Here is a 24943-nt window from a genome sequence, read left to right on the forward strand (position 1 = left end):
TTGTACAATCCAGTTGTATTTAAAGGCATTTCCATACAGGGATTTAAAGGATTTCCTCCTCCACCCCCAGGAGACCTTCCATTTGGATTATCAACACAATTTTAGATTTTCAAGAGAAAAAAAGAGAATTTATTCATTGGTCTTAAAGATTAACAGATAAGCATTTCCTTTCATATGATTTAGTTGACACTGTAGAACATTCATTTAAGAGTGTCTGTTTTGTAACTCCTATATTTGCCTTTGATTTCCTGTACAAGAAAAAAAATGATAAAGGTAGCATTGCTTGAGTGTTCAACCACCAAACTACATGCTATTGATTAATCTTGTTCTCACTCTCAGCAAGTCAGTACAAATAGCTGGAGATTAAGTAGGAGAGTTCAGTCTTAGACTATGCTGAAAGACCTGTCAAAACAGAGTATGCTTTATGAGAAAGCTTAAATTCCCCTATAAACTATCGCAGTACACTTCACATAGCATCTGAAATGAAAAGCTGAAAAAACATTCTGCAAAGATAAAAAGGAGATCTCTTACGTCTGTGCAAATAACTATTTTTTATTCTTAGATATCCTGTCAGACAAGGTATAGAAACTGTTTTGTTTTCATCCTGCCACAAGCCAGAGAGACATTACTCATGTCATCATTCAGGCATCTAGGTAACATAAATCAGCTATCAGCAGAAAGAAATTAGATCACAGATTAAATTTTAAATTGAAAGACAGATCAAGTAAATATTGCTACCAGAACACAGTTCAGGTTCCCAATGGACTGAGAAAGTGAAAGGAAATATCTGTTTATTCTTGTAAGAGTGTATATATATAAAATGTTTAACCATATGTATGCCAAATATGACTTGGCTATGTATCTCTGCATACACTGGTTCTGTATGTATATCCAGGACAAAAAAAATTAGGGAGTAGCTTCACATTTTGATTGTTTCAATCAGTTTATGATTGTGCTGCCGCTGAAATGGACATTTTGGCGCTCTCAGTCCCTTGCAAGGGGTTTCTTCTCATCATCATCATGTCAGTACCAAAAAATACGTGGTCATGTAATGAGCTAGTTTTCAGCCATGCACTGAGCAAAGCCCATGCAAAACCATGGCTGGGCATTGCCTGATTGCTGATGTTAAGAAACAAGGGAAACAACAGACACATGCAACTATAGCAATGGAGACAGCTCTCTGCAGTAGTAGTCCAGTCTTATAGTAGTTTAAACATAACCTACATTACAAGTTTAATGATTCATTTAATTCACTAACATAGGTTTTTAAGATTACAGTAAGCAAAGTTTTTTCAATCTGTAGAATGGTCACTAACAGTAAAAAAAACCCCTACCTTCTTCTGACAAATAAGGAATATTAAAGTGCAAAAAGAATTTAGAGCTTCTCAAGACACGTTACTCTCTTGCTTGTGGAAGTATGAAAAACAAAGAACATGCAGGCTACCAGCAGGAGCAATTTTCCTGAATATCAAGCCCTGAATGACATGAACTTACGCAGTCCATCAGGCTCAGTTTATACAGTCAACTTTTCAGAAATTATAATGAATAGGCATTATTTTAAGAAAGGAAGACCTCAATGCTTCTTTTAAAGAAAGCACACACATATCTAGTCACAGATGCAGCAGTTCCCAAGTGACCTTGTTACTTGACAGAAAAATGCAGGCAATAAAATGTAAGTGCTTTATGGTATCACTGATGTGCAAAAAATAAACAGATACACTACATTTACATGCTATAACTGGGAATTTGTTTTTTTTAGATCATTACAAAAGTCTCTCTCCCACGAATCAAGAAACACCCAATTTCCTGTAGCTACCAGAATAAATGAGATTAAAGAAGATCCATTAGCTTTAAGGAATTTGTATTTTACTGGCTCAAAAGATATTACTAAGAAGGTCAAATAAAGAAAATCCATTGGAGAAATAACTCATCCTGCCTTTGCGGATTAGTAGCCTGGGTAAGCCTGCAACAAACCTATGAAAGCCATTTACATTTTCCAAAAGCTCATGATTATGTTAGGTCAACTGAGCTTTTTCTACAGTCATGGAGAGAAACTTTATTAGGTCAGGTACTGAACTTCTTACACATACCCCCGCACCAACACCCTTGACTGAGAACAACCAACACCCTCCCCCCAACCCTTTCATTAGTGGATGATGCCTTTTTATCTTCCCCTCTGTTCTTAAGTTTCTTCAAAAACCAGTCTGCTCTCAGAGGCAGAACTCAACTTTTTTCAGGTTAAAAAAAAAAAAAAAAAAAGGAATTGACATATAGTGAAGTCTGCTATCAATCTTAAATGCAGGGTAACTGCCATTTCCAATCTTCAGTTCTAGACTTCAATTTACATAGAAAGTTTACTGCCATGTCAATCATGGCATATAAGACACATAACCATTTTAAAAATAAAGAAACACTAACAAACAACTGTAAACAAAGAAGAAAAAAAATAGTAAGTCAAAGATTATCGGCTTGACACTTTTTCACAGGTTTCTCACTGCCCTGAAAAATTGTAATTATCAGGGAAAGTTTCAACTTTTTCTCAACAGTAGCAACTTGTTCTTAAACTAAAATTAAAACTTTCACTGACTACCTACATCAAGCAAGTTAGAATCTTGTTGCCCATACCAAATTAATGGAAGCAGGAAAAGGTAACTCCAGAAAGACAGCAGAAGTTCAGAAAAAATGACAGAGGAACAAAACTCGGGACAGTCCAAGGAGCTGCATGCTCCATGAATGTACAAAACGCTGCCACAGAATACAGAATTGTGCATTTCAGACTGTAATCGTGTCTTGCAGTTCTGCTGAAACAAAAATAAAGAAGCAGAACTTGTATAAAATTATTCTAAAGCAATTAAAACCTTATTATGCATAGCTTGATGCAAAACCAAGCATATCCAAATGTAAGATGAAGTACTGTATTAAAACCACAGCTGAAGGCCTGAGAGATAATGAACACCGTTAAACAGCCGCTAAAAAAGCAGAAGCGTTCAAAAAACAACTGCACACAGTGCACCAGCACTTAATATAACACTACTTAGGTTAATTTTACCAAGCAAGGATTAATGAAGTCCTGGCTTGAGCACTTACCCAGCACCAGTGACATTAGTCTTCATTAGAATATATATATTAAAGAAAAACGTGTATTTTATTAAAACTACATAAATACACAAAAATAGGTAAAACATTTTTTTTGCACGCTTTACTTCTCCAAGGAAGATTAGACTTGTTTTTTGGGGAAGGGAAGAAGATGGAACATTCTTAACTAATCGGCTCTCACAGAGCACGTTCTGGGAATAAGAACACTGGGACTAGTAAAAATCTGCGACCAATTTGTGTCACATACACTACAACATGTACAACTTTATAACTTACGGAAATGGGGCAATATATTGAATGAAGAGCATAGTTTCATATATGTCAAAGACTTCCTCCAACAGTGTTCATATTTTTTTTTTTTTTGTTTTAAGGATGGCTGGTGTCTCCAACATGATCCAAAATAATTACTTCAAATGTAATTGTCTTTCTGCGTTCCAAAATGATCATTTAATTGAATTCCATTCCATGTTGAGGATAACAGAAAATAATTAGGATCCAAAGAGATAAATACCCAGCATGATATTAGTTAATATGAGAACCTGGAAGACAGTGAAAAAGCCATTAAGTCTCTCTGAAAGGAAACAGAGCTTTCAAATAAATAAGCCATCCTTACAGCAGTGTCCAGAGACAGCGAGAATCATACAAGTGTTCCACGTATTCTAACACTAATACTCATCTGAAGTGTCAAAAGGGGCAAAACTAGATTAAAAGTTTCACTTTGATTCAGTCCTCTTTATTGAGAAAGAAAATATATGCAAGTCATTGAAAGCACAGAATACAACCTCCATGTGCATGATATGCATCAAGGACATGGTTTTGAAATGTGTCTAAAAATCCCTCCAAGTAAGAGGAAGAAGGGGGATGATCCTAATTTAAGAGGATTTATATATACAGGTATGCACAGACAGGATAAAGGAATACTTTAAGGTAATAAATAATCCGAAATGATTGTATTTTTAAATATGCAAACCTTGAAAATGGGCGTATTGCACCAATAGGAAGGCATCCACAAAAGTTTTAAAAAGTGAACCCTATACATGTCTACTTCCAACAGTAAATTCTGGAGTGCACGAAGAACATTAGACACAATTCTTTTCAGAATACACAGATGAATATATGAGCACGCCAAAGTTTACAGTTCTTAAAGCAGTCTTCAGTACGCAGACGAAATGGGGCCAGTTACCCACAAAGATGATAAAGTTTGGTGTGAAGAGCCCCCTTGGAAATAAAGCTTTTAAAACTTGTTTAAAGTTTGGTCATGGACAAAGATAGCAAAGAAAGCTCATGACATGGCACCTACACACTAAACAGCAGTAGCTTTCAAGATCCTGAACAGAAAAATTTCATCTTTGTCGGTTTAAGTAACATATAATAAATACAGTTTGGTGGCTCACTGAATAGTCAAAGTTTGATACGTTTCAAAAGAATGCTTAAGAATTCATCCCGTAACTACTAATTTTCTTTGAAATCTGGGAATAAGAAGTACCTCTGGCTAATCAGATGAAAGTCTGCTAAAACAGCTGAATCTGAATTGCACAACAGAAAGGAAAACTAATCAACGTTTAATAACTACAGCTTCCACAAGATAAGGATTTTCTATTGCTCTGTGCACAACAACAGGATCACTGTACTGTAGGACAATTGTTCAAGACATTTAAAAATATACAAGTGGGAGGCAACGCTAGTGGAGGAGTTTGAAAACATTCCAGAAAAATCTGAAAGGGAAAAAAGAGCATACAAGCAGAAACGTTTCTCAAAACTATGTTGCAACTTCTGAAGAGTATCTATCAGCTATTCCAGTGGTACAGAAAAGACTGATGACAGCGGCAGTATAGTAGAAAATGTTATTAAAAAGTGCAAGCACAAAACTTGAAGAATTAAACTAACTTTACAAATTGAATTCTTTAGTCAGCTCTAGTTTATATGATTTATGACATGTAAAACACACACAGATGATTGTAAAATACAAGATTTAAGTGTCTGAGTCACACATAGATCAATTGTATGTCATTCAGGATCCAAGAAATATAAGACTATAGAAAGTCAGTAATATTTAGGACCATTTACTTCTAATTATCTTGGCAAAGACTACTTATGAGGATTTAAGATCAGTATCTTTCTTCCAAACATTTTTTCTGAATTATGCAGTAACACAAACAGTAAAGGTCCTTTAGAAAAAATACTTTCTTACGCATTTTCCATTTGAAGATTTCTATTTTCTCACCTACCAAATCCTGACATAAAAGAAAGAAAACTTTAAGAGTTATTAAAAACTTAAATCAATAAAGATTATTTTTGTTCTCCACTTATATAATGAAAAAGCATGATAATTATCTATCAATATATTGCATCAAAAACCTAGTGCCTAGCAGTCTTTCACAGCATCCCAGCAGGACCTACAAAGGCAGGCTATTCCATTTCCTAAATGGAACTAACTTCTTTTTCTTAAATTACCATCTAAAGGATTTTATACAGAGCTTTTACCAACACATTTTTTTTTTCTTCTTTGAAAGTAAATGTTTCGCTGTAATTGTGAGAACACAATTGCTGGGCACGGTATCCAAAGAAAAAGAAACAGACGGACCTGTGAACCTCAGAGCTCTCTTAACATAAGCATGTCCCGCAATCCTACTCTATTAAAAAGGAAACAAATAATTTACCATTTATTTGCCTTTTACAGCTATTTAGAAAAACTGGTTCTTAATTTGTGCGTCATTCTAGGACAGGGAACACAAACTGAAAGAGAAGTTGCCATGTGAAAGAAAGATGAAGGCAGAAACTTTTACCAGAGATCTGCCACTCCTGAGATGACATACAGGACACCACAGTAAACTGCAAATCCCTGAATTAGCCAATTACTTCATTAAGTTACACAGCTGCATTTTTGGACCTGATTTTCCAGGCCTTTTGTACCTTGAGAGGTTTTTCACACAGGGAGATGAAAACTTCAAGTGATTCAGTATTAAAGATCCAGTGCTTACTAAAGGCAAGGAACAGCCGCCTCCTATGATAGCTTACACTGTACCTGAGGAAGCGCATGATCTGAATCCTTTTAGAGACCATAACATCACACTAAAAAGTTATTCCAGCCTAGCAGAAATTAAAAGTGCTTGCAATCCTAACACTGTCTTCCTGGTGTCAATGAAAGGAGCTGCAAAGACAAAACAAGATGTTTCACTGCTCATGCAGTCAACCTGACAGCACTTGAAGCATCAGTCAAGTGAAGATAATCAAGGGCCATTAAACACCAACCCAGCTTTGCTGTTTTTAGGCAGCACTGAACACAAAGAGTTAAAATAAGGCTGACTTGCATATTCACATATTTGTGTCTAATCAGATTAATCTATATTTTAGGTCTATAGGCATAAAATACTTTTACATTCAACAAAAAGGTATTTTTATAGAACTCAGGAGTACTTAACCATTCTTATCAGCCGAAGGTTAGCTCTCAACATCTGCTTTCATCTCCCATTTTTTTCCAGTAACATGTTGTTAGAAAGTAATTTCTGAGTGACAGCTGTACTATTACAGTTTTGGAGGGAGGGGTCAAGTACAAAGTAAATGAAGAGGAAAAAAAGGAAGGATGAGCAAAAGGAAAATTAAAGTGGGGGGAGCATTACCATGTTAGGATAGTATGGCCTGACAAAGTCTAAGTGACAGCATGACCAATGAACACTGTTTTGGTACCATCAAAATAAAAGCAACTTCGTTTCACTTATTTTACCTATTCCTGAGTAATACATGTTTCTTTGTATGGGATACTTTCTTATGTGCACACTTCCTGTACGCACAACAAAGAAACTATGTCTGGATACTACAATGGGAAACACAGAAGAGAGCTATCAATTAAAAGCATCCCAAAATATTGGACTGCATGTATGATACAGTGAAAGAGTACATACTACCATAATTACTCTTTATGGAGGACCTCTCTCTATGCATGTAACTACAGAATCCATTCTCATCTAGGGGGAAAAAAAGGGGAAAGAAAAAAAAAAAAAAAACTGAAACCCCTGCACAAACCTTTTCTGAGACACATTCAGCTTGCAGTCAATCGTACTGTGGGAACTGTGTGTCTCTCTCTCCACTCATAGCAGAATGAGCTCTAAGTCAGCTTATTTTTGACTTCCAGGTTCAGCACCCAAAGTTAGCGCTGGAGTCACTCAATTCGTTTTTATGATCATCCATCTCTTAAATCAGACACGAGGGTGAGTATGTGGGGGTTCAACTACAAGACCTTTAAAGGTCCCTTCCAACCCAAACTATTCTATGATTCTATGATGTTCCAAACAGGTCAAATATAATGGTGATTTGATCCACTCTGGTACCTTATGTACCTGTGAATTTGAAGGCAGGTCATCTATACTCAGCCAACACCATGGCAAGCATATTCTTAATTTACAACCATAGTGTGGATCTCCAAATTCACTCTTTTTTTTAATACCCTCAATAAATCCCACAGTTCTCTGTTTACCATCTGTACCACACTGAAAAATTAGTGTTAAATGCCACAGATGAAGCACATAGGGGACTATGACATTTTATTTTTCAGAAAGCCAAACCTAGGCCAAGAAGTGAGCTAAGCACTCCAAAAAAATGAAATGCCAGAATACAATAAAAGGCTCCACAATTCCTACAGCACCAAGACAAACAGAAGAAATGTTGTTTTACTATTACAGAAGATTCAGTTACACTGATCTTAGAAAACACAGCAATTTTAAGTTGGGTGGTAATAATTAATATCTTAAAAATAACCCAGAACATAGCACTTTAAAAGAAATTAACGGGCTTAAGACCCAAGAAAAATTTCTAACATGAATGCATATTATAACTTACGCATGCACACACTTGACAAGCCTTGAAAAAGGACAAAACCCCCATTTATCCAGTTGTTCATCAAGCCCTACCGTTCTTGACTATATTGCTCAAAATTCCATTCTAATAACATAAATCAAGAAATAAGCAAAGGATTTTTAATGGTGAGGAAGTTAATACTATGGTTCTTTAGATGAAATAAAACCAAAAGGAACATTTATTCTCCTAAATGTCATTGCAATTGCTGACTGGTATAAAATAGTTTTCTGCCTTATGCACTTACTTTATTCCACAATTATTACAAAAATCCTCTCCTATTTCTCAAAATTTTTCCAGAAATTAAATTGGCAAACATTTTAGTAGGGCTGCCAGAATTCCTGTCTAAAGCTTGAGTGGGCCAAATACAAATAAAGAAATGCAGCATTCAGGGTTTTTTTCAAGTTTCTCTCCTTAATTTGCCTGATTTTCTTAGCAAATAGTCAAAAGTTTCTCCGTGGCCTATCATCCCATTAAAAAAAAAACAAAACAAAAACCAACCACCAAACAAAAAACTTTGTCAAAAACCAAGCAAAAATGCACTAGCATCCCCCCCCAACAATTTTGGTAGTGTTCTAGTCAAACTTTAGTTTCTCAGCCTCTTTGGTACTTATGGGCTGCTGTGCTGCCTGGTTTTATCCTGACAACTCAGCAGTTGAGGTCCTGTAGTCCCTGTGTTGCTATACTGACAAATTTAACAAGCCAGGGAATAATTCCTTTTAGGCCTTCACAATCTTCAATGCTTTGTTTATTTGCATATACACCTTAAAATGTTTTATGTTTTGAAATTCCTGAAGGCAAGCAGCTGAAGTTTTTGGATATCGCTAAGTGCTTAAATAACTAAATTTCACATCAGATTTTACAGGAAACAATCACTACGCATCTAAAGAAAAAAAGAAAAAAAAAAGACAACCGTTTTAATTCAAAGTAAAAGGACTATGGATCTGTCAGTAGATTTAGTCAAGTTATTGCATTTTACTCATGAATATATGTATACACTATCATTCCAGTCTATGTTAATCAGACAAGTAATTACGCCAATTTGTTTTTTCACTGAGCAACCTCTAGTTTAGTTTGTTATTTACTTAGAGGACATAATTTCTATTCTTAGGTATGCATGTTTTACTTTCATTTCTTTCATTCAGAGAACAGTAACTGAATGCTGCACAAATGAAGCTTGACTTTTAATCAAATTGGCCTGTGTTCCAGAGAGCCAAAGATTTATTAGAAATCAAGTATTGAAGAATTAAAAAAAAAAAACAAAAAAAACCACCTGTGTTCCATTTTACCCCAGATCTAATCTCTGTCCTTACCACACCAAATAAAATTAAGTGGTCATTGCTACAATATTAAATTATATCAAATGCAAGTGGAATTCATATACAGGTTACTTGCAAACAGTTCTTAAGTGCCGTCAAACATTTTGTAGCGATCCAGCAGAAACAAAGCCCAGCATTTACTAACAGACTTAATAAGGTATAATTATGCTTGTTGTATATTGACAACTGCATGCAAAATATATATTGAGAAATTATAAATTCCCCCACCCTGCAAAAACCCGTGCTTTTTACTGTGTTAAATACTCTAATTCAGTGATCCATGTTATAAACATTTGTTTACATCTGTTTCAGTGCCTGAAGAAAATCTGTGTAGCTGGAAGCAAGAAGAATACTAAATAAATGACATGTGTCACTGAAATTTTCTATTACTGCTATCTAGCCAAGAAATAATAGAAAACCAACATACTGCACTATAATAATCACTATCTGCAATCCTAATTCAATGATAAGTTAAAGTGATTGCTTTAGGGTAGTATATTATAAATACTTAGTTTCTAATTAAAATAGACAGTACCAACACAGTTAACTGAATTACTATCCTAAATTTATGAAAGCTTAAAGGTGACTGATAAAACCAAGAACAACATGAAAATTTAATCTGAACCTAGACTAGCATTTTAAAACACTCAAAAGGTATCTTAAGACACTCATTTTTTCCAGGAGTTTATCTTACCTATACACAACTGACAGAGGCAAATTTTTAAATGGTCGGTAAAATCTACCTTCTATCCATTAATCAGCTTTATTTTTCTCAGATATAGTAATTGCACTAGTTTCCTGATGAAAAGGATCAATCTTTGTTACAGAAGTCCAAGGTAAGTATACAATGGATATTTTGAAGAGGTCATTGAACTTGTCGCAATTAAGATTTGACATGCCTGAAGTTCAAGAATCATATATCAATCTCTGATGTGACCAAAATTTCCTAAGTAAAACCAAACTATCTTCTTTTTGAAATTGCTAGATACCATATGAAGCAAAACCAAGATACATCAAGAATATACAGGAAATTTTTAAACACATCTCTCGGCTATGTAGTTGTCAGTTTCCACACAGCAACTGTGGAGAAAGATGTGCTACATATGTAAGTGATAATGCCCTAGTACAACACTATGAGGTTAAAATTTAAGGTTACATTACACTATTGCTTCATATTTTTTAAACAAAGATTCACATGTAAAGGGAGGTCAGAGTATTAACGGGAACTGCTTCCAGTCCTCTTTGAAGATTAAGTCATGTTGTGCAATAGTCCCCTACTTCTGAAAAAAACTAGCATTTCAGTAACTATTTTCTATATGAAAACCAACAACATATGGGACACCATACTTACAAAGAAGTGTGCCAAGGGATCCTGTATGTGTCTTTCTTGAAAATAACTGGCAAGCACACCAACCTCAAATGTAATTCAAGAGAGCTTAATAAAAGGCAGTCTATGAGAATAATGAAACGTCAAAGTAGGTGTGGTTTTACTTAACTAGGTAAGCTTTAAAGTCTTCCTTTGAACTTCTTCATATAGGAATACATATGAGTGTCATGGAAGGGGGAAACATTGAGGAGATTGAGTAAGGTGAGGAACAAAACAACACGGCATCCTTAAATAACGGCAGAAAACCCATGCTGGTTATGAACAGCTAAGGAAGAAAAAAGATGTGACAGCACAGCTCTCGACCACTTAAAAATTTAAATGCTTTGTATATTAAGCAAAGTACTTTTTAATGACTTTTGTCCTAGATCCACTAGAATTGAGGATATTTAACATTCATATCAGTCAAAGAAAACTGTGCAATAATAATTCATTTTCAACTACAGTGATTGCTCATCAAGTTCCTAACTCACAAGAATGCATGTAAGAAGCCTGAAGCATGCCTTTTTCTGTCATGGTATGGGTTTGGAGGGAAAGGTTGATGTCTGCTGAATTCTTGTGACTAAAAACTTTCTTCTTTTTTCTTTAACAACAGCATGAAATTAAAATTTTGTGAAAAATATCCAAATAGGGGAAAAAAATATATATATTACTGTATACATAATCTCATTTATTTTTATTAAAACATGGACATCTGCATGAATCACCAGCATGTGCAAAAGTGAAACAATTCAACTGGTTTTAAATCTTGGAAAGCATCTGAGGTTTGTGCTGGTTTCCTGCCGAATCGTAGCTCAAAATAGCTGCCAACTGCAAATTGCTTAAATTAGTGTGGAGACACAAGTTTGAAAATAACATGAGGAATAAAATCCCTAATGTGAAAGCAAAATGTTTGGTTACAAACGGAAAAAGAATCACAGGAATAAGATATGGTAAGCTGACGCATCTGTATGAACCATGTATGTTTAAAAAAACACATACTATTAAAGAATAACTAGAGCACCTTCAGATGCATTTAATTTGGCTAAAACATTTCAATTCACATACACAGTCTCTTCTTGAACAAACAAATACAAAGTTTGAATATAAATTCCTCCTAAGTATTAGTTCTACATAAATTTAATTCTGTGCATATCTTCATTAGCTGCAGGAAGAGGCCACAGAATTTTATTTAAAAATTTAAGAAAAAAAAAATTCTTTTAACCTTTGGGATTTTATTCCTGTTACTAGCCTACATATTACATAAAAAAAGAAACACAGAAATTCTTAAATGGGAAGAGTACTCAGATTAGAAGAAACAATCCACAATTGTTTGGGTGTTTTTGTTTTTTTGTTGTTGTTGTTGTTTTTGAGATTATCAATAGTGTATTTGTCCTACATACACCTGACTCCACAGAGAGAAAAGGAACAAAATGACAGATTTTAAATGTATCCAGAAATCTGGTGGGTTTTTTGGTTTTTTTTTGGGGGGCAATAATTAAGTCAGTTTTCCTGTATAATAAAAACTATTTTCCCCCAAAACAACAATTCATGATGCTTAAGATAAAAATTTCAAGGAATCAGTAGTAATTCCTGGTGTGATCTAGCACAAAATGATTCACTGTGCATGTGATAAAATGTCATCTGTGTAAAGGTACATAATGAAATTATCTAGATTAAAGACTGGTAAATTTGAATATTTGGTAGCCAAAGCTTTTTATACCATTAATGAAGATTAACTCATTTCTATCAATCATCACACTACCTTCACATGATTCCTACTTCAGATCTAAAGCACCAGATGAAACCTAAACACTCTTTCCAAGCTGTTAGGAAAAGGAACAGGAACTGGGGCTTTCCAAAGAGGCAAAACAAACAAAAACCCAAAAATATAAACACAAAGACCCTCCCACCCCTATACTAGATCTTAGTTATCATCATCTTATGCTACGATTCCAGCATTAGAATAATTTTCCTCCTCACCTGATCATTCAACACCCTCCCCCCGCCCCCCAAAAAAAACCCAGCAAAAAAACAACCTAAGAAAAAAACCCCAGCCAACCAACTCTCCTCCCCCCTCAAACCACAAAACCCCCACAAAAAACACAGACAGCTTTTGGAGCACATATTCACAATAAATGTTCAAATTAAATTCCTATATCTTTCATTCAAAGACACAAAAAACCACATGCTGTTTTCATACCTGCATATGGGTAATCAACATGACAATGAAACAGAGTATTTATTTCAAAGGTAATATAGAAATCATAGCAATGGCCATGGATGTTAAGGAAATATACTTAAGTAATTTCCTTATGCTGCTGTTCTTCCTCAAAGACAGTTTTATTCAAACTTCTCCAATAAACAGAACTACGGTTTGCTAAGAAAAGGTGTAATTAATGTCTTCAACTGTACTGCACCAATGTATCAAGATAACATTTTTTCTTAATGTTCTTTAGAGAAGTCTCATTGAGAGCACAATCTTACATTTAGATTCTTCAACTTTATTTTTTAAAATGCACATACTAAAGAAAAGAAAACAGAGGAAATGTCACTATACTTTGGGATTTTAACACGTCCATAAAATACATGGGTATACAAAGCACCTCATACACAGTCATCAGTTTCATAATGTGAAAATATGCTTGGAGTAACACTATGGCAAAATGAAGTCATACATGGAACATGTGTTTTCCATGCTCCTCCTTACAGGAGTTCTAGTTTTGGCACCATGTATGAAGTTTCCATGTAATTTAACAGGGAATTTTCAAAAAAGCAGCTGATTCACCTTTCCTATTGGTTGCAACAAAATGAAATAGAAAACATCTTAAAAAAAAAAAAAACACCCACCCATACATGTAAACCTGAAGGTTCCATTGCTAAAGTGAAAACTGTGAAAAAGTAAAGCTTGGTTCACTAACTCTACTTGTATAGGGCCAACACAAAAATGAATCAGTAATTCTTCTGAACTGTAACTGCTCAACTATGAGGAAAAACTGTTCCAAGTGCTAAAATCTGAAGATTAACAATTACACGTATGTCAAAAAAATTAACAGGTATGTTAACTTTTCGGATGCATCCATTCAAACAAGTTTTGTAACATTTACCTGTATCCAAGCGCTTTACAGGGGACTCATCATCAACCTCAGAATCTCCACATGCACTCCTTGATCTTTTCCTTGGGTGCAGAAGTGTCTCCAACCTTGGAAGGACTACAGACAAAAAGGTTTTGGTCCCTAGCTGTGGAGAAGTTGGCTGGGTTTCAGTGTTCTTTGCAGACTTTTGGGGGCTTATACTTTTCGATTTGCAGAAGAGAATGGATGTACGTCTGTTTACATCAGTTGATGACTCAGCTACAGAAGAAACAGTCGACTCATTGAGATTACTGTCAAGTAAGTGTTCTGGAGTGTGTCCATTTATTTCTTTCTGAATGGAAGTGCTATATAATTCATTATCAAATTTTACTCTTTTGTAAAGCTTACTCTGCTCTGGATTGAGTTCTACTGGTTTGAGGGTTGGTGGTTCTGAATTAGTCTCCAAGTTTGAAGGAAGAGGTAATGCATCTGATGGTTCAAGTTTAGGGGGAGATTTATCTCCTGAAAAAATTATAAATAGAGTGTGATTTTTGAAAACCTGTAGTTATAAAGTCTATTATAAAACTCACTATAAATGTGCAGCCCACCAAATAAATTGTTGTTTGGAAACAAAGCATAACATTTTAAAAACAAACCTTGTCTAGCAACAATCTGTCCTAGTTAGTAGTTCCTACTTTTATACTGGGAATGTAAAGGGATAGAAAAGTAGGTGTTTATAGTTGGTGTTAACAATTTACACCTGGATAAATACTTTTTACTTCTCATGCAGTTATGTTAGTTTCATTAACTAAAAACTAAGAAATCTATTTTTTTTAAATAGAAAGTTGGGGTGGTGGATGATTATCAGTTAAATGCAATTACACTGCCATTCAAGTAAGATTTTGATAATATACATTTTTCTCTACTTCACCTTATCAATATCCACCTTACCTGCCTAAGACAAATTTTATCAGATAAACATTAAAGAAAAAAAATATTTGTAATCTGATCTACTAGAGTGAGCTAAAATGTGTTAAAAAATTTACAGAAAAGCAAGATTTGCAAAGCTGTTTTACAGTTGTGGCTAGAAGTTTTATCTACCAAAAAGAAATAAAAAAAGGGGAGGGACACACCCCCCCCAAAGTCTTGCAGCTTGATTAGCCACTAGTTGGCAAATACACACTTGACAATGCAGACTTGATAGGAGAAATCAGAAAAACCACCCTCTACCATTTTTTCTTCCTTCTCCCCCCAACACCCGCCCCCCTTTTTTTTTTTAACATAATCATGTCCCAGTCAATTCCAGTAATTCCATGCTGGGAAAAGACAACGGAGATATAACTGTGAGTGTATGAAACTAGTTTCAGTTTTTCATCCCAAGTGATGGGGGGCAGGGGACGGGACCATTCTACTGTTGCAGCATTCCCAAATACAAGTAGAAGGACTTCCTAACCCATAATTATCAACTCAAAAAGATGTTAAAACCATCTTTCTAGCTTCCAAAAGAATCATTTAAAATATAAATTAGTAAGAAGAAAGAAGATGCTTATTCTAGAGTAACTGTATGAGACCAAAGTAATATTTATGCTATCACATGAAATTTTAAAGTTTACTGAATTTTTCTATGCTACCTGAAAAAAAGCTATAAAACCCCAACGGTTTAAGCCCTGTATCTGTAGCAGATTAAATATTATCTCCGTATTGTTCTGGTTTTGGCTCAGCAATGCTTACTTGGAAATCAATGACTTCTAAGTGCAGAAAAATATCTGCCCCATTGTTTAAGGTTTAATCAAACAATAGCATAGTTCATATTAAAAATATTATTAAAATAAAGTGTGACTATTTGCTGACATCCTTTGAAGGCATGCAAGTATTACAATTCCTAAATAACAGACATTTAGAAGGAAATTTGCAGTCAGATAAGCACATTTAAAGTACCACCAATTAAAAAGCCTGTAGTTTAGAATGTCCAAAGTGACTGTTCTTTATGAACAAATTCTGATTTTCTTAAAATTAATTAGAAAATATTCACAAATAGATTTACACGCAGAAAAACACCTGAGAACTATTTAGACACTAAAACCTAAATTTCACAGGGTTATTCTGGTACTGTATTTTTCACATGATCAGAAACTGAAAACAGAATTGCAAGGGGGTAATTCACAGCTCTTCTGAAATCAGCTCCTGCAGAGATCCTCAGCACCGGATTCTACTACTTCCCTCATCTTTCTTTTTGGCAATCTGTTTTCTTCACTCCTCTAAGTACCTTCCATTTCAGAATTGAAATTTGAGCTAATGCCTATTACTCTTCACTAGACCAGAACTGAAACAATGCCAATCAACTCTGGATCATGCTCTTATGCTTTTTCTGAAAAGCGTACTGTAAATAAAATAGCTACTGCTCACTTTTTGACTAATTTTTGCACAACACCTGCACTGAAAGGCTGTATCATAAAAATGTTAAGCTACAAGTAAAAAAAGTTAGCGTATGCATTATCTGCCAGAAACTACATTCCTAAACAACTATATTCAGTAGCATCATCACTTGAAGATTAAAAAAACCCAAGTAAAAAAAGAAAAAACCCAAAACCCAAAAACGATTTAAGGAATACTTAATGGCCTCAGAACAAGCATGCTGATTCACATACACTTTTTCTACTACTGTTGTTCAAATCTCAAGCAAGTTATATGTTTGAAAAACATTCCCTTAGTCACACTAAGAATTAAACACCAATTTGCTGTTTGAATGGCAGTTAAGGACAGTCATTTTCACCTTTCAAAAATTTTGATAGCATCAAGCTGCACCATACACAGGCTGTTTTATTTATTACCATGCTTCCCCTTTCCCTTGAGCTCTTTCCTCCTCCCATTCAATGCACTTATTCAAAATGAAACACGTCTCTAACTCTTCTAAAGAAAAATAGTTTAGCTTTTTAAAGAGCTGATCGTGAAATAAACTCAATCGATTTTTTTTAAAAGACTACATTTTCTTTGCATCATTTAAAAATGAGTAATAAAGACCTCAGTAATTGATTTAAGAGCTAAAAAAGCAAATACAATATTCAACTGAAATATGAAGTTAGCTCTTTCTAGTATATTGCTCCTATTGAAATCAATGGGAATTAGCCAAGAGCAGATGCAGTTCTGAGACCAATGTTCTGAGGAGGAAAAGAAGCACAAGGGGAAAGGCTGGTTAGACACAGCTGACTTGATTCTACAACATGAACTTTGTTAAAACCTATCAATAGTTAGCTTTATTTAAAAAAATTTAAAAAAAATTAAAAAAATTAAAACCAACGCAAACCTACCCTCCACCCTCCCCAGAGTCTGGAGTAGAGAATAAAAAAAGCTACAAAAGACAGTACAACAGCCAGAGTTTTCAGCACTATTGACCTCGGCTCATATGATCCCTAATACATATTTTGGCATTTAAGTGGACTTCCGAAAGTACAAAGATGTTTTCCACTCAGGCATTTCCGATTCCTTTTCGTATGAGTTTGTACTTTCACTTCTTAACACCTAAATTTTTAAAAAGCCTTACTACTGTGAAAAATAATGGAGGGAGATTTTGGTTAAAAAGATCATTCTCATATTCTTAAAACATCTGTTGTGATTAAGTGGCTATTTGTCCATTTAAAAATTAAATATAATATTATTTTATTACAGTCTTTAATTCACATGATCAAAGCACCTGACTGAAGAGGTTCAGAACAGTACTATTTTAAACAGGGTTTAAAACCTTACCTTCTTCTTCTCCGTCTTGTTCTAATGCTGCATTTTCTTCTTCAAAACTTCCAATACCTGATTCTATTTGAGGAGCTTGGTTGTGTTGCTGGCTTAGTTTGTTGCGAATAATGCTGATTTCTTTCTTTAACAGCTTTGCTCTTTTGCTCCTTGACCCACTGGATTTCATTGCACAGGTGAGATCAAGTTTTTCTAGCAACTCTCTCAGCTGTTCTTCCAAGGACATATGCGCTCTGTTTGCAGGATTCAGTAACCTATCCACTGAAGTCAAAATACGTATAATTGAAAATGTGTTAGTGTTTCCCAGAATAACAACATGAGGAAAAAAAAATTAATTTGCCAGAATTAAAAAATGTCATCAAAAAGCTACTTAGATTACAGTTAGTAGCTTCACCATTACCAGTGAAGAAATGTTGAAATGAATTCCTACTATATAATTACTATTCTTCTTGATCAGCATTTTGCTCCAGAAAACTATGTAGTAGAGCAAAGAATTAAAAGGTCAGAAGGAAGACTTAAGTAATCCTTCCCACGCTAATAGAGGATTTCCTTCTTGTCAAAGAGAAGGGCAAGATTATGGTTATAGAAGAAGTGTTAATTGTTCTCCTTTACTACCAAAACCTCAGAAAACTGGTATGTATGTCAAAATAAGTAATTTTAATTCCTAGTATTACAAACGTGCCTGATTTTTTAATTCAATAGGTCATTTAAGAATGCTCTTAAGTTTATGTGCACTGGTAGTCATTTTCCATGACTCACAAGCATATAGAATCATGTGAAAGAAAGCGCTCAATTTAAAAATCTTTTTCATGTAACTTGTTAAATTAGGATCTGGCACTGTCAAAATCAGAATGTGGATAACACTGTTTTCTAATGACAAATCTACTAGAATAGAAACAATTCTTTCAAGCAATGTTTTTAATGGCGGGGAGGGAATCTAGTCAGCAAACTGAACAGCAACAATCTTAAACATTTGTATGGAATGTACACACTGTGCGTAATGAAAAATTTTAAAATTTTAAAAATAATCCAGAAACATCTTACCATCTTCCCAAGAGAAAGGCTGGGGTGACTCAAGTTTAGGCCGTTCAGGTAAGTGCATTCCAGTTTCATTATTATAACCGATTCCTTCAGCATCTCGCCTAGCTTGCCTGAGAACTACACCTCCTTGATCTCTTAACCGCACTGCAGCTCTATAGAATATTGTATCTTTTGCATTGTATTTCATACAGTTTTCTATGATAAGATTGAAGTCGTCTTCAAACTCACTGAGGTTTTTATAGCCTTGAGCATCTAACCGTTTTCGCATGGTAGAGAAATCCATAGGATGTTTAATATGATCCAAATAGTCTGGAACCTTTGAATAAACATTTAAAACACAAATGGGTAAAATTATCTTACTACAGACAAAGTAACATTAACTGATCCACGTTTTTTAACATATTTCATAATACCTCAAATCAAGAACTTAAAAATGTAGCTTAGAATTGCACATCTTGGTATTGCAAACATTTGCACGCCAACAGAAGTTTACATATTACAAGATTCTGCATTTTAGATAACAAGTTGGAGCTCTACTAACAGATGTTGAAGTTACATGTTTTTAGAATTCTGTGGTTTTATGTACATATGTGTATTTATGCATACGCATACTTATAAATGTGCATGTTTATACATGTGTACACATATAACATATACATGTATATGTAGTATATGCACATGTGTATATATATGCAATTTATATAGACATGTATAGATGTCTACATGTTATTTATACACACACGTGTTGTATGTGTACGTATACACACATACACAGACACTCTTAAGTTTATCTGGTTTCTCTCTGAATGAAAAGGAATTTCTCCTGCAATTAAGAACACAGTATCCACATTTCAATTTTTAAGACACCCTTCAAGTTTGCTTTATCAAATAATCTTATCGCAAAAGATCAATATGTACACGTTATTCCGTAGAAGTATTTCCCAGAAGTTTTTTTGTATATGAGCATAAACAGACTTTCATAGCAGTAAGTCACAGCTCATAACATAAATTATCAGAATAGAGATAAAAAGGTAACACCACTCCCAACTCTGTATGCAATGATTTATTTCTTGTACTTAAGTGCCACCAAGTCATATCTAAACATAAGGAAATAGAGCTTAAAACATACCTCTTTAAGGTTCACTGGCTGAGCAAATATACGAGCAGAATCCTTTTCTTGCAGCTGATCCAGAACCGATCGCAGAAGTACAGTGAATGGAGTAAGCTGAAGTTCCATAGCAACCTGCTCAATCTTGACCTAAAGAAGTAATAATTATCTCATTGAGCATTTTTCATTAAGATACTCTTTTAAAGTTGTTTTGCAGCAATAGCAAAGTACTTTAGGTATGAACCACAATATAGATATACTTTAAGTAAATGAGTTCAATGCCACTTTCAATATCATCAGTTGACATTTGTCAGACATGTTTTCAGCTGATGACTTTGTAAGAAAAATCATTCTCAACCCTTCATTGTAGACTCAACTTCAACTTGAGCTTCTCAGAACTCAGATTTGTATTTTATCTATAAATGAATTTTGTTCAATTTTTAACTATTTCTTTTCTTTGAAAAGATGTTATACAAGAACAGCTTCATATTTTGCGAACAATGCGAAAATAAGAACAAGAATTTAAAGGTAACGTTTAAAATTAAATTTCAGTTGTAGTGCCACATTCAAAGTGTAAAAAGATAATTTTATGAACATTTACAGACTACATAAGACCAAAACAAAGAGTAATTTTAAAGACAATGTTCTATGTAAATTCCAAGAAAGTAATTTAAAAAAACAGAATCAACAACGTCTTCAAATACTTGATCATCCTTCAGAATTTTCATTATTTTTGACAATATTACAACTCCTCTATAGTTTTATTTTTAGGCCATTTAAAGAGTTATCAACATTGAAACAGTCTTATTATGGCAAAAATAAATTCTTAACGACACATTAATGGTGTGTGTGTATACATATAATATAAACATGTGAACAATGTATACACAAACACACACATATAAAATACACTTGTATAAATAATACATAATACATGTGTATAGCAAGTGGTATGTGAATGTGCAGGAATGATGCACGGAAATCCAGAAAGCACTCAAGAATTACAAACTATATTAGCTTGCAATGAATAGTCACAGCTTGCAGAAAGTAAAAACTGAATGGTGTTTGTGTTTTTATAAATAAAGACAATTAAAGACTCATCAGTGCAAACATTCTGCTTCCACAGTTTTCATATAAAATGTTATATTTCTGCATTATTGCTTCCTCAAATCTGTTCTCCCAGCAATGTTATCTCTATAATGTTGTAGGACTTAGATGCAGTTTTTTCTTTTTTTTCCTGACAGAACAATAAAAGCATTACTCAATACAGGCACTGGGAAAACCCAAAGAGATCACATTTTCTATAGTTCTTCAGAAACCAATTGCCTTTGCAAGTCTAACAGAATGGCTTGTTAAGTAATTTCTCTACACCAATGCATGCAGCATGGGCAAGAAACAGGAGTTGGAAGCCACCATGCTGCTAGAAAGCTATGACCTAGTTGCCATTACTGAAACTTGGTGGGACGAATCCCATGACTGGAGTGTGGCTATCGATGGCTACAGGCTGTTCAGGAGAGACAGGCGAGGAAGGTGGGGTGGAGGTGTTGCCCTCTACATCAAGAAACGGTTAGATTTTGAAAAGCTGTCTTTGAAGAACAGCCGCAAGCAGGCTGAAGGCTTACGGGTAAGAATCGGAGACCGAGGCAACAAAGGGAACCTTGTGGTTGGTGTCTACTGCAGGCTGCCCGATCAAGGGGAGCCTGCTGACAAAGCTGCCTTACTCCAGCTACAGGAGGCATCATGCTCACAGGCTCTCGTCCTGCTGCAGGACTTCAACCACCCTGACACCTGCTGGAAAAAGTAGCATGGCAAGCTGCAGACAATCCAGGAGACTCCTGGAATGCAGTGAGGATAGCTTCTTAAGCCAGGTAATAGACAGCCTTACCAGAGGTGGTTTGATACTGGACCTGATGGTCACCAAAGCAAGTGAGCTAATTGGTGACGTCAAGACTGGAGGCAGCCTGGGCTCCAGTGACCATGCACTGGTGGAGTTCGGAGTCCTGAGGGACATGGGTCAGGCAAAGACTGAAATCAGGACCCTGAATTTTAGGAAAGCAAACTTCCAGCTCTTCAAGGAATTAGTCCATAGGACCCCCTGGGAAACTGCCCTCAGGGACAAGGGAGCAGAACAGAGCTGGCAGATCTTTGACATTTTCCATAAAGCACAAGAGGTCTTGATACCCGGGTGTAAGATATCAGGAAAGGAAGGCAAGAGACCAGCATGGATGAGTTGAGACCTGCTGGTCAAACTGAAGGGCAAGAAGGAAATACACAGGCAGTGGAAGCAGGCACTGGTATCCTGGGAAGAGTATAGGAACACTGCCTGGTTGTGTAGGGATGGGGTCAGGAAGTCCAAGGTGCAGCTGGAGCTGAACTTGGCAAGGGATGCAGAACAATAAGAAGGGCTTGTAGAGGCATGTCAGCTCCAAAAGGAAGGTCAAAGAAAGCATACCCTCCCTGACAAATGCAACTGGCAAACTAGTAACAACAGATGAGGAGAAGGCTGAGGTACTCAGCAACTTCCTTGCCTCAGTCTTCACTGGCAATCTCTCTTTCCACACCTTGAGTGGATGGACTGCTAGACAGGGACTGGGGGAGTGAAGTCCCTCCCACTGTAAGGGAAGATCAGGTTCGTGTCCACCTGAGGAACCTGAATGTACAGAAGTCTATGGGACCTGACGAGATGCATCCCAGAGTCCTGAGGGAACTGGCTGATGTAGTTGCCAAGCCATTCTCCATGACATCTGAAAAGTCATGGCAGTCAGGTGAAGTCCCTGGTGACTGGAAAAAGGGAAACATTGCACCCATTTTTAAAAAGGGAAGAAAGGAGGACCCTGGGAACTACCAACCTGTCAACCTCACATCTGTGCCTGGGAACATCATGGAGCAGATCCTCCTAGAAGCTATGCTAAGGCACATGGAAGACAGGGAGGTCATTCGAGACAGCCAGCACGGATTCACCAAGGACAAGTCCTGCCTGACCACCTAATGGCCTTCTATGATGGAGTGACTGCATCAGTGGACAAGGGAAGAGAGCTACGAATGTCATCTATCTGGACTTTTGTAAGGTCTTTGACACAGTCCCCTACAATATCGTTCTCTCTAAATTGGAGAGATATGGATTTGATGGATGGCCTGTTTGGTGGATAAGGAATTGGCTGGATGGTCACATCCAGAGGGTAGTGGTCAACACCTCAGTGTCCAGATGGAGATCAGTGACGAGTGGCATCCTTCAGGGGTCCATATTGGGACCAGTACTGTTTAATGTCTTCATAGATGACATAAGACAGTGGGATCGAGTGCACTCTCAGCAAGTTTGCAGACAACACCAAGCTGAGTGGTGCAGCTGACAAGCCAGAAGGATGAGATGTCATCCAAAGGGACCTGGACAAGCTGGAGAGGTGGGCCTGTGTGAACCTCATGAGGTTCAACAAGGCCAAATGCAAGGTCCTGCACCTGGGATGAGGTGACCCTCAAGATCAATACAGGCTGGGGGATGAAGGGATTGAGAGCAGCCCTGCCAAGAAGGACTTGGGGGTACTGGTGGACGAAAAGCTGGACATGAGCTGGCAATGTGCGCTCACAGCCCACAAAGCCAGATGTATCCTGGGCTGTATCAAAAGAAGCATGGTCAGCAGGTCGAGGGAGGTGATTCTCCTTCTCTAGTCCACTCTTGTGAGATCCCACCTGGAGTGCTGCATCCAGCTCTGGAGTCTTCACTACAGGAAAGATATGGACCTGTTGGAGTGGGTCCAGAGAATGGCCGCAAAAATTATCAGAGGGATGGAACACCTCTCCTACAAGGACAGTCTGAGAGGGTTGGGGTTGTTCAGCCTGGAGAAGAGAAGGCTCTGGGGAGACCTTACTGTGGGCTTTCAATATTTAAAAGGCACTTATAAGAAAGATGGGGACAGACTTTTTAGTAGGGCCTGTTGCAACAGGACAAGGGGTACTGCTTTTAAACTGAAAAAAGGTAGATTCAGACTAGGTATAAGGAAGAAATTTTTTATGGTGAGGGTGGTGAAGCACCAGAACAGGTTGCCCAGAGAGGTGGTAGATGCCCCATGCCTGGAAACATTCAAGGTCAGGTGGGATGGGGCTCTGAGCCACCTGATCTAGTTGAAGATGTCCTGGCTCACTGCAGGGGGGTTGGGCTGGATGACGTTTAAAGGTCCCTTCCAAACCAAACCATTCTATGATTCTGTGGTAATTTTATATATTTTAAACAGTTTGCTTGAGTGTGTGCATGCATGTACGTTTCTGGATCCTACATGAGGATTAAAAGACAAACACTGCAGTCTTTCTGTTGCAAAAACTGTGTGAGGATACTTAAAACTACCTTTCCTTCAGAAAATTTTCACCAAATTAAAAAGGTACTCCATTTACCTGTTCTCTTTTTAATTTTTCACGCTTACGTATAAGTTCAATCAACAAACGTGCTCTTTCAAGATCATGGCGCAGCCTTTGCCAGTACTTCAATTTTTCTTTTAAGGCTTGCATTTCTTCATCATCTTCTCTCTAAGAAAAGAATCAAAAGGTTTTCATGAAACGAAAAACACTAACCTCTTTTTATAAGCTAGTTTTATGCAATTACAGAACGTGTTCACAGGAAAGGAAAAACTACTGTCTTATAGTTATGGCACTTGGTCATAATCATAAGCTTCATACTGCAGTAAAAGAAAACAAAAACCTCTGGTCAGGGTATCTTCTAGAGTTTCTCAACCATCTAGCTGAAAACAAGATCTATAAACTGGAAAGCAATGCTATGGTGAAGGCTATCAGAAAAAAAACCAATATAGCAAACAGCAACCTAGCAGTGTAACAAGCTGCAAAGTGAAATTCGGTATTTTCACATCAAAATCCAAAGCAGGTGAACATCATCAGCTTCTTCAGAAACTCAAGCCTGGGAGAAAAATTCTTGTTGTGCTTAACACAGTCCACCGCCCCCACACCCAGTAGAATTAGGACACACTTGTAACAACAAAATCGTTATGACTTCTGAAGACAGGAAATGAAAAGCAGTTTATTAAGTAATATAGTAACTTCAAATGATACTGCAAATGGGTAATGCAGTAACACAGCCTTTCAGTGAATAGATGAAAGAATTTAATTCACACATTTTTAGGAAGTCGTTTTTAAACACTTGCAGTATTTCGTTTGATTTGTACATACAGACAACAGAGCCTTTCCTGTTTGTTTTTACTATTTTTCATATGAAAAAGTATTCAAATGGTATTGGTAATTCAGGAGAAACAAGGCCATAAAAAAACTGAAGTCCTCATATTAGTACCAAGTACACAAAAGAAACATCTGCTTTGGAAAATTATTACATTTAAAATGAGTATTT

The 24943-nt window shown here is 36.1% G+C and overlaps 1 protein-coding gene across 4 annotated transcripts in view; it reads right to left on the minus strand.

Moving 5' to 3' along the window:
• BRD1 (bromodomain containing 1) overlaps window positions 1-24943 on the minus strand; it is a 63015-nt gene that overhangs the window by 13467 nt on the left and 24605 nt on the right. For 3 of the 4 annotated variants that reach the window (XM_075727739.1, XM_075727740.1, XM_075727741.1), the window contains exons 4-8: window positions 23983-24114; window positions 19618-19746; window positions 18492-18804; window positions 17448-17708; window positions 13737-14225 (exon numbers count right to left, since the gene is read on the minus strand). In XM_075727739.1, coding sequence (XP_075583854.1) covers window positions 13737-14225; window positions 17448-17708; window positions 18492-18804; window positions 19618-19746; window positions 23983-24114 — 1324 coding nt within the window. The remainder of the gene's footprint in view (window positions 1-13736; window positions 14226-17447; window positions 17709-18491; window positions 18805-19617; window positions 19747-23982; window positions 24115-24943) is intronic. The other variant, XM_075727742.1, reaches the window with a different exon arrangement.

This window comes from Pelecanus crispus, chromosome 1 (genome assembly GCF_030463565.1).
Source record: "Pelecanus crispus isolate bPelCri1 chromosome 1, bPelCri1.pri, whole genome shotgun sequence".
Lineage (NCBI taxonomy): Eukaryota > Metazoa > Chordata > Aves > Pelecaniformes > Pelecanidae > Pelecanus > Pelecanus crispus.